This window comes from Oculina patagonica, chromosome 3 (genome assembly GCF_052425735.1).
Source record: "Oculina patagonica isolate OP01 chromosome 3, crgOcupat, whole genome shotgun sequence".
Classification (NCBI taxonomy): domain Eukaryota; kingdom Metazoa; phylum Cnidaria; class Anthozoa; order Scleractinia; family Oculinidae; genus Oculina; species Oculina patagonica.
In genome coordinates, this window is record NC_135760.1 from 27,166,054 (window position 1) to 27,182,032 (window position 15,979).

General features: G+C 37.4%; 1 protein-coding gene across 2 annotated transcripts; it reads left to right on the top strand.

Moving 5' to 3' along the window:
- Nucleotides 1-41: 41 nt before the first annotated feature.
- Nucleotides 42-14,074, top strand: LOC144647349 (uncharacterized). Of its 2 annotated transcripts, XM_078507146.1 has the most exons (8): nucleotides 42-91; nucleotides 1,048-1,108; nucleotides 1,246-1,317; nucleotides 1,730-1,808; nucleotides 2,044-2,139; nucleotides 2,272-2,421; nucleotides 5,223-5,285; nucleotides 7,148-7,311. In XM_078507146.1, exons 1-7 carry the CDS (start codon nucleotides 66-68, stop codon nucleotides 5,240-5,242), a joined length of 504 nt encoding a protein of 167 aa, XP_078363272.1. In that variant the 5' UTR covers nucleotides 42-65; the 3' UTR covers nucleotides 5,243-5,285; nucleotides 7,148-7,311. The 2 variants fall into 2 exon arrangements, 1 of the variants encoding a protein (XP_078363272.1); XR_013569579.1 differs by lacking the exons at nucleotides 42-91; nucleotides 1,048-1,108; nucleotides 1,246-1,317; ... (2 more) ...; nucleotides 2,272-2,421; nucleotides 7,148-7,311 and adding exons at nucleotides 4,325-4,443; nucleotides 7,318-7,463; nucleotides 10,861-14,074.
- Nucleotides 14,075-15,979: the final 1,905 nt, after the last annotated feature.

The window sequence follows — 15,979 nt, forward strand, 5'->3', positions numbered from 1 at the left end:
GACTAAAACGTTTTTTTTTTCACATACATTTTAACAGGCCATCCCTATTTCCGAGTCTAGCTGCAATGAAGAAACCGCTGACGAGAGTGAGGTGAGACCTTTTCGCTTTAGCTACTGATTTACACACACTTTTTATTTGGAGTAGATGCTTATACTAGTTAGCGCCCTGCTAATACCTGTCACGCAATTTGCTACAGAGTCAAAGAAACGAGTTAAAGAGTTAAAGTTAATTTTTTAAAAACAATAAATTTAGGTTTATATTGATTTTGTTTTAAGCTTACTCAAGTAGAGCAGGACGTAACAAGTCGATAATTTCGATAGTCGATAAAATTCGATCGTTGTCGATCGAATTCGATACTAATCAATCGACAGATATCGGAAATCGATAAAAGTCGATCACACAATTTCTTGTGATTATCGACTTTGATCGACTGCGATCGACAAGTATCGGAAATACAAAAAACTGTGGTGTTACGTGGTGTTGCAGTGTTACGGCGGGCTAGCATAAGGCTGCATGAAGTTCTTGCCATCATTTCGCAAGGTAATTTAAACATTCAATTCTGCAATCAGCTGTAATGAATAACAGACGACTTTGTTGTTTAGTTTTTTATTAAACTTTATTGCCATACGGACGGAATAATACACTTCCATATAAAATTCGTTCGAGCTATAACTGGTTTCGATAGTGCTCGGTATTTGCCGATAATTGTCACTGAATTGTCAATCGACAAGTTTAATTTGTCGATAAAGGTCGATAATCAGTTGAAAAACTTGTGATTATCGACTTTTATCGACAAATTAAACTTGTCGATTGACGATTATCGACAAATATCGAGCACTATCGACTTATCGACTACGTTTCCGATGATCGACTTTGATCGACTTGTTACGTCCTGAGTAGAGCTAATTACGTTTCGATTAACAATTATTATTTGTTATTTACTGTAAAAATATATAGTGCTTTTCCTTCCTGCTGTTTAAATGTTTGATATTGTCTTTGTTGTTGTTGCTCTGCATTTTTTCCATATTTGTTATTTTATTTGTTAGCATGTTGCTGCCCCCCCCCCCCCCTGCATCATCAGTTCCGTCACACCAGAGAAAGAAACAGGTACGTTTTTCCCTTTTTCCTGTGTCGTTACAATAACTGAATTGCTCTACTGAATAGTTTTCAGCTTTTTCTTAGGAATCGATGTTAACATACTTTAATCACTTTAACTGAATCACATTTTTCTTCAAACATTGTAGTTAGTATATGCGCCAACTGCACGTCGACGGAATGAAATAGACCGTCGGTACATGACATCAACAGAGAAAAGGGTATGTTTAACAGACAGTCATGTAATATCCTTAAATAAGGCATGTATTTTCTTTTACCTCACAGGATTGTTACCAGACTTCTGCCATATACGAGCTCTGAAACTCTGTAATAACCATTCTTCATTGGTATAAATCTTGTTCAACTGGGGATTATTTTCTCAACAATACATCATTTTTTTTTTTAATTTTGAGTTAAAATATAGGCTAGCTTAAGGCAGGTGTCTCATCTTGCCTTTTGCCAGTTATTACCCTGTGTCAGGTTGGGAAAAGTTATCATTAACTAAGTTTCAGATAAAATGTCCTTTTAAAATTTTCACCATTATACTCTACACTTTATAATTTCTCATTCAAATGCATACTTTATTTTTTGATGAAATGTATTAGTTTTAAATTGTTGTTTTTGTTGTTAAAGTTGAAAGAATGGCACAAAAGGAAACGGCTACCTGTTGTATGCCTTGCCTTCCGCAAAGGGGAATTCTGGACAGCCACAGGTATCAAATTGATTTCTTTTTTTGAAGTGATATTGTTTATATCCTCTGTCATTAATATTTTGTCAGTGGCTTACAAGAAGATAGCCTTAAATTTTGTTTATTGATGCATCAAAAATCTGATTTCCTATCATGTATTATTCTGATAAATTACTGCAAGGTATTATTACTGCCTATTTATTTCCAATTAGTATTACTCAATCTCTACTCACAAACTTGTTTCACATCTTTATAACAGGTGTACCTCAGTTGCATTCTTTTATAAAGGACCCAGTGATGCAGCAGGCATTTTTTAGGCACTTTAGAAGTGGGTTCACTTCTCAACCAGCCATAGGTAATGTTTTAAAGTAACAACAGATGAATTTCATTCTAATAGAAAGCAGTGGAAGAACCAATATGATAAGCAGAGTTTCTTAAAGTTTCTTCTGACTAATCATTTTAAATTCTGTTTGGTATCTTTGTTCAGCATTTAATTCATCTGTACCAGCAGCTGCTGCGCCATCTGAACCCACGTCTAAAACAACAAGGCGTTCCAGTCCTCCTCTCTATGACAACTATAATGACTATAGGGTGGTTAATCTAAGAAGAATGGTGGTTGCTGCAGTTGTAAGCGATGGTATGTAATATTTAAAAAAAATCATTTTATTTAAGTATACCTATTTGCTATACAAAGGAGCTTTTGCAGAATATACTAATAATAAAGCTTAACATACAGGTGTACAAGTAACAAGTTTTCAGGAAAATCTTAATCCGCATATTATTAATAAATTATTATCAGATATTTAAGAAAAGTGAGATATGCTGAAATAATTTATAAACAAAATAAAACAGAATCTTGTCACACTTTGTCTCCCAGAAAAAATAAAGGTCAGATGTAAATGATATAATAATTCCCTTGAACGAAAGAACTGTTAATGGTCATAACACAAAATAAATATTATTTTTTTTTAGCTATATGCATGGAAGTTTTTAAGTTGTGTTTAAATTGACAATTTATTTCTTCTATTTTTTCCTTCTATTTTTCTATTTTTGCAAGTATTTCCAAGAAGTTTCTAAGATATTCTTATATGATCATGAATACTTAAAAAGAAAAAAAAATTAGAAACTTTAAAATAAAACAAAATTAACTTCTTTTTTTTATTTTTTTTTAAGTAAAACCAGTAAGCAGCACATCTGCGAACTACTTGAGTTGTAAAACTTTTTTATTTTCTCCTACGCGTTTCGTGTGACTAGCGCACACTTCTTCAGGGAGTTTAACAATACAATCAAGTATACCTGTATATATACCTAGCTACAATTCTGCATTTCGCAAAAAACAACACCTACGGATATGCGTATACAAACCGCTAAGTAATGCGTCTAAACTTGACTGAGTTCTTAACCAAGACAGACACATGTTGTTCGTGTTTACGTAAGTTAAGAGACTGATGGGTGGTTTTCAAAAAAGTGTAGTGTTTCAAAACTGAACCCCCCCAAAAAAATATTGAGGTAAAAATTATACCCCCCTTCCCAATTCTTACATTTGAAAAACGTACCCCCCCTCAAGATGAAGTCATAATTCTCTCCGTCCTTCCTTAGACAGATTTTTATCTTTTTTAAGGTCATTGCCCTGTAAATTGCATTGCGTATCCTTACTGCGCACGCACATAAACAAAATGGCGGCTTTTTCTATGCGGCTTAGTCCACGAGAGAAGTAAATTGTTGCTTTCGCGTAAACGAGTCTGGTGACCTATCAATTTTTTTCTCATATTTTGGGTGTAGCGATCAAATTCGTTCTGTAAAATAAAAACAATGTGTTTAAAAAATAAATTATCGCTAAAAACGTGTACTTTGCTAGTACTCACAGAGGAATTTTAAAGAAATTATATGGAATATACAAGGTCTTCCCGCTCCTAAACGAATCTGGTGACCCCACTTTTTTATTTTCAAAACCAAAGTTCCCTTAAAGTAATAAACCAGCAGGCGAAGTTTGGTTATCTTTTCTCTCGTTTGTATTATTTTTCATTTGTTAAAATATTAAAGTTTAGCTGTTTGTGTCTATGAATGAAATTGTTGTCGTTTTTGAAATTTGATATAGTTGTAGGTGGTCTCGTTAGGGTGTTGTTGATAAGGAAAGAGACATGAGGGGGGTCAAATTTTATGACACAGCAACAGCAGTCTAGGGAATTTGGCATCAGTGATCTATCCTCGATCCCGTGGTTGGGGAAAAGGAAAGAATTTGATGCGATTTCAGGTCTTGGCGTATCAAAGTGCACGTAAAAATTATTTTGTTTGCAAGCCAATTTTGTGCAAAAAAGTGACTCCGTGAGCCGCCATACACAAATAGCTCAACCCATGACATAAACCATCCCAACAGGACAATCACCCAGTCTCACCCCAAGCCAGCCCATCAATTGAGAAAATAACTCCTGCATGCTTAGCGTGCCTATGGTTTTATAACGGTTTAAATTTGACAAGCCCGGGACAAATCACATTTTTTCTACGAGATCTCAAGTGTTGACGCAATACTATTGAGTGACGAAAAAGCGCAGTGTTGCCTCCAAGCAGCGAGTTGCTCGTTGAGTGCAGTTCGGAGCTCCTTTGATGTCACCCTTCACTGATTTATAGACAAGTTTCAAACGGACTTTTTGCGCCTTCAGTAATGAAAATATCGCTTATGTTTCAGCAGATGTATTGTTTATTAACTAAATAGTCTCCCCTAAAATAGTTTTTATTGGGCAAATCCTGCCATCAGGCTTATTTAGTTTGTTCATTGTGCTAAGGGTCGCGCAGGACCCTTGCAATCATTTATATGTATTTATTTAAATGTATTTAGAAAGTATGCATGAACTGCCACGACTGAAGCCGACAGAAAACAAAATATTCACAAGAACACATTTCTTCATCCCCCCAAGGGGGGGGGGGGAGGAACTCTGTATATTATTAGCATATTTTGCAACCCTCTAGTAGATGAACTGTTTCACTATCAAATATGTTTTAATGGAAAACCATCTGTCAACAACGATGCCATGATAATTTTACTTACATTTATGAAAGTCTCTTTTTCTTCCCAGTTTTTAGTCTAAATCTGGACTAAATTCGTCATACCACCAATCCGTTTACCAGCAAATGATACCCTTTTCTAGTCCCAAACTTTTTTATACCCTATCCCAACTAGACTGCTTGAAAACCATACCCTTCACAGGGGCACATACCTATATAGCTAGTATATGTGGGAGTAGTGAATAAATTTTTTAGCTTGGTATTATAGTAAACACCGACTCTGAAGGTTCAAATCATTCAAATAAAAAAAACATGGAAACGAGGATGGAAGACTCTAAAGTAGGGACTGAAAAGCTAGGAGGTCTTAAATTATTCTGACTTACTCTCTTTTCCCTTCCCGTTTAACCTAGCTTAGTCCTTTTGTTTCCTTTTCAGCCTGCAACCCAAATTGGTGAATCTAGAACAGGCTTTTATGGTAGTCAAGAACCACACATGGAAGTAAGTACATGTACACTCTTAATTCTATATTACCCTGAAAATACTAACAGTTATTCTTTGAAATTGTGGTGAATAGCAGTAGTCAAAGAATAATTATAATTTTCTGAGCCATAATTATAAAAGGGCAAGGTAAATATTCTATTGCTATTCACCTCAATTTCAATGAAAAAAATATTGCTTTAGTACAGTGTATATGCACATGAAGTGATCTCAACAACAAGCAATCTCAAGATTTTCCATTTAAAGATGATTTTATTGACCTCTCAATTCATGTGTGGAAAACATACAGGCGATACTAACCATAGGCATACGGGCCGGGGGGGGGGGGCTGCAGCCCCCCCCCAAAAAAAAAATTTGGGCACCTCAGAGTTTTTGGGCAGTTTTTTTTCCGAAGTCTTAACCTGAAGTCGGCGTGTTTAAGCCAGTTCAATTCACAGATTTTAGTGAAGGGGATCATTTGTTGATATACATATTTGTCAATTCTTTTACTGTTGGGCACTGTACTGCAAATATCTGTCCAGTTAAACACCTGATAAAGATAGTTGCTAAATTTTACAAAATCGACAGCGAGATTCTGGAAGCCGAGTAGAAAATGTGCGTAAGTTTTCGTAATGTGCGCGGAATAGGCTATATGACTGTTTTAGAAATGCTGGAGAATGAGAAAATGATATTTTTGCTAAGTTTTCAGCAGGGTTGTTTTTAGTCCAGTCCCTGAATTCTCTCTTCCGCGCGCCTTTTATAGGGGCTGAACCCAGGCACGCGAAGAGAGAGTCCCGGATAACTTGCATGCGCATGTGCCAGTTTTCCCCCAAAATTGGAGGAAAAACCATATTTGGCAGCACTTTTGAAAACGTGCGCGCACAGTTGACCAGTTCAACTACGTGACCATGTACTAAAGCAGGATCACCGGAATAACTTTAAAAAGCCTAGCTTTGCAGTCAGTGCGAAGCCAACGGCCAAAACAAAAATCGCTATCCGTCAAGTATTCCTAGTATTTTGTATCTGTTTATTGAATTGGTTTTGGATGCAATTGTGCACAGTTTTTTTCTTGCATTTATTCGCGGGCTCAGTCGTCTAGTTGAATTCGTCATTTGAGCGAGCCAGTTTTAACCAAGCCCGCGCGTCCCAAGCAAGTGACGCCACGCTCCTCACTTCTGATTGGTTCGTTCTGAGCATGCGCATGCAAGTTATCCTGGACGAAAAAACATTTGTTTTGTTTTTTTACTTGGCCTAAATTATTACGTGTAATCGCACTTATTAGCATTTAATGGTATATTCAAAGTCTGTAGTCAACAATAACATGGATCATATTGTTGATATCTTCGGCCGTCGAAATGGTAGAGGCAGCCATTTCTTTTAACGTGTTTTATGAGCTCATATTCTTATGTAAGAATTTTGTAAGCCTATGTTAGTGCACCGTATGACCCTCGTTTCTTTTCAACTGTTTTGAAAAAATTTGGGCAACTTGCGAGAATTTTTTGAGCAAATGTCTCACCGCCCCCCCCCCCTGGCAAAAAATTGCTCGTATGCCTATACTAATTATATGCAATAAACAGTTTGGAAAATCTTTAAACTACAGGCTTACCATCCTATGTTTGTGCAGTCACAGCATACCCATATAAATAGGAAAATTTCCTCACTTATTAAGCTTCCTAAAATCTGTTCTTACAGCTGTGTATTTGAAACAAAATGAAGTGGAAATATTTTTGCATTGTTAAGCATAGGCATACAGGCACCCTCAGACATGGGGGGGGAGACATTATTGCCCAAAAAAAGTTCCTTAGTTACATTCGTGGTGCTACCCGAAGATGTCAATGTACTGTATCCTATTTCTTTGGAAATTTCTTGTTTTTCCACTCTAGACAGTTCTTGTGCCTATGCTGTCACCAGAAAGCAAAACCTATTCCTCAAGAAAAAAAAGGTTTGGAGGTGCCCAATTGAAATACTTCGGAAATCATGACTGTTTACCTTATTGTTACTTAATTTCACGGGACTTAATTTTCGTGATTTTCGTATATCTGCTGTTATACAGGGGCTCTGAGAAGATGGTTGGCTGACTGACTTCATGCATGTTGTAAGGCTTATTGAGAACACCAAGACTGCTCAAGATCTTTGTTAGAAGCTTTGAGGAGCATGTGAATCGAATATGTGGTCACGCCCCTGACAGTCACTTGCCAGGTACATGTATAGTAAGTAAACTGTGTTGGTCCATTGCTTCACTGCTGAAAAAAAAATACGTGAAAATAAGTGTTTTACTTAATTAGAGGATGTACAAGCTTTTCCAAAAGTGCATGAAATAAAACCGAAACTCACATCTTTGCTGCATCATGTTTGCCTTGCCATGGTTCATACAGCAATCTGGTAATCCTGGTTGGGATTCATGTCGACTAGACTGGAGTTAGGAGTTGCAGTGATCAAAGCTGCAAAAAATTAAAAGTACCAGGTAACTCACCAAGTTAGGACAATATATAGCCAGTACATAGACATAATTAGGAAATAAAGGGAGAAAAACGTAACAAAATCTTAACCTGGAGTGAAAGGTAGTGAATGTCATACCATATTTACTAGAATAAGCGCCGCCCCCAAATAAGCACCACTCTCGAATAAGCGCCACATTTGGGACAAAAAAGATAATAAGCGCCGCCCCCCGAATAAGCGCAGCAGTCCCGATGCATCGCTTATTTGAGGAATTCCATTTAACTAGTAGCAGCACTCCAAAGCAACTCTAAAACAAACTTGTAAATTTTTTTCATCAAGAGCGATGTTTTGCAGTTCAATGTTATTGTTTTACCACTCACTCATTAGTTCTTCTATCCAACATTCTTGCAATACGCAGCTCTTTAAATGTTGTGATGGCCGTGAACATTGCCAAGACAGCAAGAGACGAAGACTGACAATCAAAAGACGCTATTTTCAATTACTGTAAAAGATTAAATTCTTTATGGCGTCCAAATTTTAAATAAGCACCGCCCTCAAATAAGCGCCGCACTTGAGACGCGAAAAATTTAATAAGCGCCACGGCGCTTATTCGAGTAAATACGGTACTTATTAAAAGCTTATAATGCAATTAACTTTGAAATGCAGTAGCAGCTGTTTCCAAAAAAAAAAATTATTCTTAAAAAAATCTTAATTACGTTAGACTGATCAATGAGACCATAAAAATATAGATTAATATGTCCAGTACTAAAACCTCCATCTGCTAAATTTTTTAAGCTCCCAACATACAATAACAAGCTTTTCTAAAGTCTGACGTATGCGTTAATGTCCAAAAGCCAGGATACTGTTTTCTGATGGTATTCTGCCAAACTCCCTCGCCTTGGAACACCTTAAGAACTGTAGACAAACATAAGGTAAACCCAGACTAGAGACTGCTTGGTGTTTGGAAAATTGTGACTAGCTTAACAGCTGCTTGTTTAAGTCCGTTCTCTGTGCACTTCAATCTACAAGCTCCATGGCTTCAAAAAAATAGCACAACTGTATCACAGGAGAGTAAGCTACGCCAAATTGCAATAAAGTTCACTAGGGTAAAAGCTTAAATAAAAATTAAGTTTACGTCTTGTAAACCAGTAAAGTCCTTCACTGAGTGGAAGAAATTTGGCTCTTTATGTATGTACAGAATACACTGTAAGTTGTCCTTTTCAGATTCAGAAATGAAACATCAATAGTCACACTAACACTCTTCTTTTAAAATAACAGTTCTTTCCTTAAATTAATCAGCTTCCAGAAACGTGTTTATATGAAATGTTGACTTTATGCTTCCTGAGGAACAATAAAGGAAGAAAGCAATTAGTATCAATGTCAATGAACAACTTTATGACTGTTTCAGTGAAGTTTAATAATATAGGTCCACACACTTTTAATCAACAGGGATAAAATAAATTATTTCCCAAGCATGCAGCATTTTCAAGGCCACAACGATCTTCTTACAAGTTCTGGCTAAGTACATGTTTTCGGTAATGTTAGATTACTTTTCTATATAAAGAATTTGATTGTACACTCATTTTAAAGATCACCATATTCGTTTGCAAGAGAACAACAATTCTAAATTTGTAGAATGGTTCTTTATCTGGTGACCCACCATATCCTACTGCATCCTTCCTGTTCCGGTTTTGTAGTCAAACATTGAGTCTGAGAGGGTAACTAGCCCCCTTCAGAATTGCCATTGCCCCTATTTGCCAGCTTGTTCAGGGTGCCTACCAAGCCTTCACATCTTTCCTAGCAGCGGCCCATAAGCTAGCTGCACTTCTTCACTCTGACAGGCAGTCTCCTATTCCACTGTTGCCCACCTCCCACGAACGAGGACGTTAGGGATTGGTCTTTGGGAGGTAAAAAAATCCTCCAAGATTGATGACTTATGAACATAATCATCACTGCTTCTTAACGCCCTAGGCCTGTAGATGCATGTGGTGTTCACCAGTATCCTTCAATGCATTAAAGTAGTATCCTACCATTTCCAGTTGTTTATTGGTCATTCCACTTTCCTCTTTTCCTGTGCATGGTAGTGCAAGGCCTGCCTAACCACACTGTTGACCATCTTTGAAACCACAATTTTCTAGCATTTGCATTGCATGTGTTTTTCTGTTTTCCTTTTGCATTTGGTTGTGGGTTGCAGATATTGAACACAGATCATCAGCAAAGTCTAAATCCTCAAGTTGTTCAGTGAGTTTCCACTGTGAATCAGTTATTTCATTTCACTACTTCTCATGTTATCCAATCATTGACCACCTGAAATAGAAGTAAGGATAATCAGGGCTCGATCGAAATAACAGCCGGTCAACGGACAATGTCCGGGACTGATTGGGGACTTGAGCAGTCAAACATTCGCCTTGCCAGACATGTTGTCCGGCCACAAGTCAATAATAAAACAATATTGAAATAAACTGTCTACTTTCTGTTAGTGCATACATCTCACCATATTGCGGAACTTCTAATCGAATTAGACAGAAGTTTACAATTTGTGTATTACTGTCCCAAATTTTAAATATTTTCCCTGAGTTGTCCACTCTGAGATGTCCGTTTCCTCCTGCACAGAAACAAACGATTAATTTAGTTCCAAAACCCAGAATATAAAAGTTCAATTTAAATGAACTTATTCTTTGACTTGATTAAATCAATCTTTGACTGATATTTATTTAGGGCTCAAAATTGTGACCGATATGGTCACATTTGCAACTAAATTATTTCCTTTGGCGACTACAAAACTTAAGGCCAGTAAGGGAATGTTATTTCTTAAGGTAGGGGTGTTATATATTTACATATATTTAATAATTATTAGGAAATTACATGTTGCAATTTTGTCCAAGTGGAAACAAGGTATGACCAAGCTAAAATGAATTTTTTTTTTGGCCGGACATCGTGTCCGGATACTCTTCAGTAATTATTTCGAGCCTTGATAATAATCATCCTTACCTCACTCCAGGTTTGATTTCCTGACATGGTTTGTTTATCTGTTCATTCACAGCTTAAACCTTCTTACCCTGCCATTCAAATTTTTCTCTATTCTATTGAATTTTCCCATTCCAATTGATCCCTTGGTAATTAAGCACGCTTTCATTTCTCTGCTTTTTTTTCTCAGGACGGACTCTTCTTTGTATTGCTCCACTATTGGCAAGTCAGCAGGCATAGGTTTGCAATCGATTTGTTGGACCAGGTTTTCAGCTTCCTTGCTAACTTTCTCTTCCATACCTTCATCATACTTTTGAACAGCTTTTGCAACAGCTGTTTTATAATGTGATTATCTTTTTACAATGGCTAAGTACATGTTTTCGGTAATGTTGTACTTTTCTATATAAAGAATTTGATTGTTTCCATTAAAGGAACACCATAATTATTTGCTCACAAGAGAACAATGATTCTACAAATCGTAGAATGGTTCTTTCCTCATGTGACCCAAAGAATTCTTCCTGTTTCAAAAATTTGAGTCTGAGAGGGTAACTAGCCCCCTGCAGAATTACCATTGCCCCTATTTGCCAGCTTGTTCAGGTTGCCTGCCAAGCCTTCACATCTTCCCTAACACCCCCACTAGATGCACTTGTTCACTCTGACAGGCAGTCCCCAATTCTGCTGTTGCCCACCTCCCATGAACGAGGACGTTAGGGGTTGATCTTGGGGGGTAAAAAAAATCCTCCAAGATTGATGACTTATGATCATAATCATCATTGCTTCTTAAAGCCCCTGTAGAGGCATGTGGTGTCCACCAGTATCCTACAATGCACGTGGTGCTTTTTTTTTCATGTGCATTAAAGTAGTAGCCTACCATTTCCAACTCCCCACGCATAAGCAGCTTCCAGATGTGATCCTTTGTGGGCATCAAGGAACAAAAATATCCTTTGTGATGTGACTGATGGCAACAAAAATATGTCCTCTGAGACGCAATAGACCATAAAAATATAATACGAGATGCGATGTACCACAAAAAAGAAGGTATCATTCGAGGTGTGACTGGCAGCCAAAAAAGCATCCTCCAAGAATCGATGGACCACATAAAAGAGCACTTTGAGACATGACAGACAGCAAAATAAGTCATTTCCATCTAGACTTTATGAACTGCAAAAAACAAGATTTCCTTTGAGATATGATGGGCAGCAAGGAACGACAATATCCTTAAAGACTTGACTGGCCTCAAAAAAAATATGTCCATCCAGACCCGAAAGTCTACGAAATTGTAATATGAGATGTGATGTACCACGAAAAAGAAGCTATCCTTTGAGGCAAGGTTAGCCGCAAAAAAAATAATGTCCTTTGAGATGCGAAAGACCAGGAAAATATAATACAAAACACTGTGGACTAGGAAAAAAAGGTATCTTTTGAGGCATGAGTGACAGCTGAATAAAAAGCACTTTGAGACGTGAAGGACGGCAAAAAAAATATATAACTTCCACCTAGACCCAGGGGCGGTACTCGGGATTTTAAGTGACTGGGCTGATAGAATGGGGGCAAAAATCAAGACCAAAAAAATCCGTAGGGCTTTAAACAAAACCCCAAAAATCCCTCGACCAAAAATCAACCCCCCAAAAATCCCATGCCAAATTTCTGACCCATTAAATTTTTCAGAAAGGGGAATACTCTGAAAATATAACACAAAGAAAAACATTAGAAACACATTCAGTGTTTGTACTTTATTTGCAGGACTATGAGGCCAAGGCACTACCATGCAGCCACCCAAAAAATTACTTGCCAAATTTTCCTACCCAAAAAAATTCCAGAATTGAAAATTTCAAACCCAAAAAATCCTGTGAATTCATCCCCGTCACTTGAAATCCCGAGTACCCTTTGGGCATCTAGACACCATGGACTACGAAAAACTAGATTTCATTTCAGATGTGATGGGCAGCAAGTAACAAAAATATTCTTTGTGACATGACTGGCCGCGAAAACGACTGGCCGCGTGACTGGATGCAAAAAAAGATGTCCTTCAAGACACGAAAGGCCACGAAAATATAATATGAGACACAGTGACCACGAAATGAGATGCGATGTACCAAGAAAAAGAAGGCATCCCTCGAGGCGTGACTGGACACAAAAAAATATGTCTTTCAAGGTGCAAAAGACCACCAAAATGTAATACGACGCACGGTGGAGCACGAAAAAAGGTACTGTATCTTTTGAGGCAGCAAAATGGTAACTTCCGAGACATGATGTACCACAAAAAAAGAAGGTATCCTTCGAGGTGTGACTGGATGCAAAAAAAGATGTCCTTCAAGACACGAAAGGCCACGAAAATATAATATGAGACACAGTGACCACGACAAAAGGTTTCTTTTGAGGCATCACTGACAGCCAAAACCATAACCTCCGGGATGCAATGTACCACGAAATATTTAAGGTATCCTTCGAGGCGCGAGTGGATGCAAAAAAATGCCCTTCGAGAAGCTATAGATCACAAAAATATGATACGAGACACGATTGACCGCAAAATAAGTTATCCTTCGAGGCATGACTGACAGCCAAAAAGAGAACCTCCAAGATGCAATGTTCCACAGAAAGGAGGTATTCTTCAAGGCGCGACTGGACGCAAAAAAAAAAGATGTCTTTCAAGATGCGAAAGGCCACGAAAATATTATTCGAGACACGATTGACCACGAAAAAAGGTATTCTTTGAGGCATGACTGGATGCAGAAAAAAGATGTCGTTCAAGACACGAAAGGCCACCAAAATAATTTTTAAAATACAACATGATTGACCACGAAAAAAGGATTCCTTTGAGGTGTGACTCACAGCCAAAAATATAACCTCCGAGATGCAATATACCACGAAAGGGAAGGTATCCTTCGAGGCATGACTGCAAGCAAAACAAAAGATGTCCTTCGAGACACTAGAGACGACAAATATATAATTATACAAAACACGATTGACCGCGAAAACAGTATCCTTTGAGGCATGACTGGACGCAAAAAAGACGTCTTTCAAGATGCAAAAGGCCACAAAAATATAATATGAGACACGATTGATCACGAAAAAATGTTTCCTTTGATGGTTGATTGAGCACTAAAATCATAACCTCCGGGACGCGACGTACCACAAAAAGTGAGGTATCCTTCGAGGCATGACTGGACGCAAAAAAGATGTCCTTCAAGGTGCAAAAGGCCACAAAAATATAATTATATGAGACACGATTGACCATGAGAAAAGTGAGTGAGTAATACTTTATTTAAACTCGGAATTCCATCAATTACATTAGTTTTCATGAAAGCCGAGTGAGATTTAAAAATTTAAATTGAGTTAAATAACACATAAATATTAGAGTGGGACAAGCTATCAATAAGAAGATAGTAACATATCAAAGTCAATATCTTCCAGAAAAGGTTTCCTTGGCGGCGTGACTGACAGCCAAAACCATAACTTCCGGGATGCAGTGTAGGTATCCTTCAAGTTATGACTGGATGTAAAGAAAAGATGTCCTTCAAGAAGCTATAGACCACAAAAATATAATATGAGACACGATTGACCACGAAAAAAAGGAATCCCATTAAGGCGTGACTGACAGCCAAAAAGATAACCTCTGAGATGCAATGTACCATGAAAAAGAAGGTATCTTTCGAGGCATGACTGGATGCAAAAAAAGGTGTGCTTCGAGACGTATGCTATACACCACGAAAAAAGGGATTTCTTTAAGGTGTGACTGACAGCCAAAAAGATAACACCCAAGACGCAATGTACCACGAAAAAGAAGGTTTCCTTCAAGGCGTGAATGGACGCAAAGAAAAGATGTCCTTTGAGACGAGAAAGACCATGAAAATATTATACGAGACACAATTAGCCACGGAAAAAGGTTTCCTCTGATGTGTGACTGACAGCAAAAATGATATCCTCCAAGACGCCATGTACCACGAAAAAGAAAGTATCCTTCGAGGCGTGACTGGACTCAAAAAGAGGAGATGTCCTTTGAGACATGAAAGACCACGTAAATATAATACGAGACATGATTGACCACAAATAAAGGTATCCTTTGAGGTGTGACTGGAAGAAAAAGAAAAGATGTCCTTTAAGATGGTATAGACCACAAAATATAATATGAAACACAATTGAGCAAGACGCTTAAGAGACTAGTAATTAAATTAATTGCGGTTTGCAGTCATTTAACACCACAGAGTCTCCAGTAATATTTAGGAATCTAAAGAAGAGTCCTTTCCATTTCTTCGACTCTTTGTAAATGTACCCACAGTATTAACAACATTAATATTTAAATCTGCTGTGTGCAAATGCTTTATGTAATTTTTACCACGGTCAGGAAAGCTAGCCTCTAACAAAGACTCGAATAAGACGAATAACAAGTTTGTGTTGGGCCTTTTGCTGATGGCGTGTGCTTAGCGTTAATAAAACATAGGCACGCTAAGCGTGCAGGAGTTATTTTTTCAATTTATAGGGTGGCTTGGGGTGAAACTGGGTGATTGTCCTGTTGGGATGGTTTATGCCATGGGTTGAGCTATTTGTGTATGGCGCCCCACAGAGTCACTTTTTTTGCACAAAGTTTGCTTGCAAACAAAATAATTTTTACATGCATTTTGATACATCAGAACTGTTTTATTTAATACGGAAATTTTCATCATTTAATTAAAAAACAAAACTAATTCAATTGTCAAAATGTCACAAAATGGCACGTTCTTATTCTGTTTAAAGCGGTTATTTTGTTGCTAGCTTTGTAGCAACAGTAACGGGTTACTTTTGTTTGTTACGGAATACTTTTGGCTTTTTGCCAAACACTGTAACATGATACCGATGTTTTTCTCACTTTTGTAACATGATCCCTTTTTTCTTAAAACGAACGTAACACGATACCCTTGTTTTTCTCGAAAAAGCCATGTCTCCATATAGACATTGAACGAAAAGTACTATAATAAACGAAGTAATAAACGAATCAAATAAAAAAACCCACTCTCTTCGGAAAAGTTCTTTAAAGCGCAGTACACCTGGAGTATTTGTTTCCTGTCAAAACTGTTCAACAAAGATTTTCGTTCATTCACAACGTAAATTCTATTCAACAAACAAGAACTAATTGAGTTATCAAGTTGTCACAAAATGGCACGCTCTAATTCAGGGTTTTTGCTATCGATCGTAGTTGCTTTTAACAGTTAAGTTACTTGTACCGGTTCAATGTTTGAACGAAATGTTAAATGTTTGAACAAAATGTTTTACAGTTGATTTTATTTTACTTTGGCCGCCCGCTTTGCGAAGGTTGTTGGGAAATTGGAAAC

Excerpts from the sequence above, each read along its gene's own strand:
- LOC144647349 (XM_078507146.1), top strand. The coding sequence starts at position 66 with ATGAAGAAACCGCTGACGAGAGTGAG. Across the intron at positions 1,809-2,043 it reads GGAATTCTGGACAGCCACAG|GTGTACCTCAGTTGCATTCT; the intron begins GTATCAAATTGA and ends TCTTTATAACAG. Across the intron at positions 2,140-2,271 it reads CACTTCTCAACCAGCCATAG|CATTTAATTCATCTGTACCA; the intron begins GTAATGTTTTAA and ends ATCTTTGTTCAG.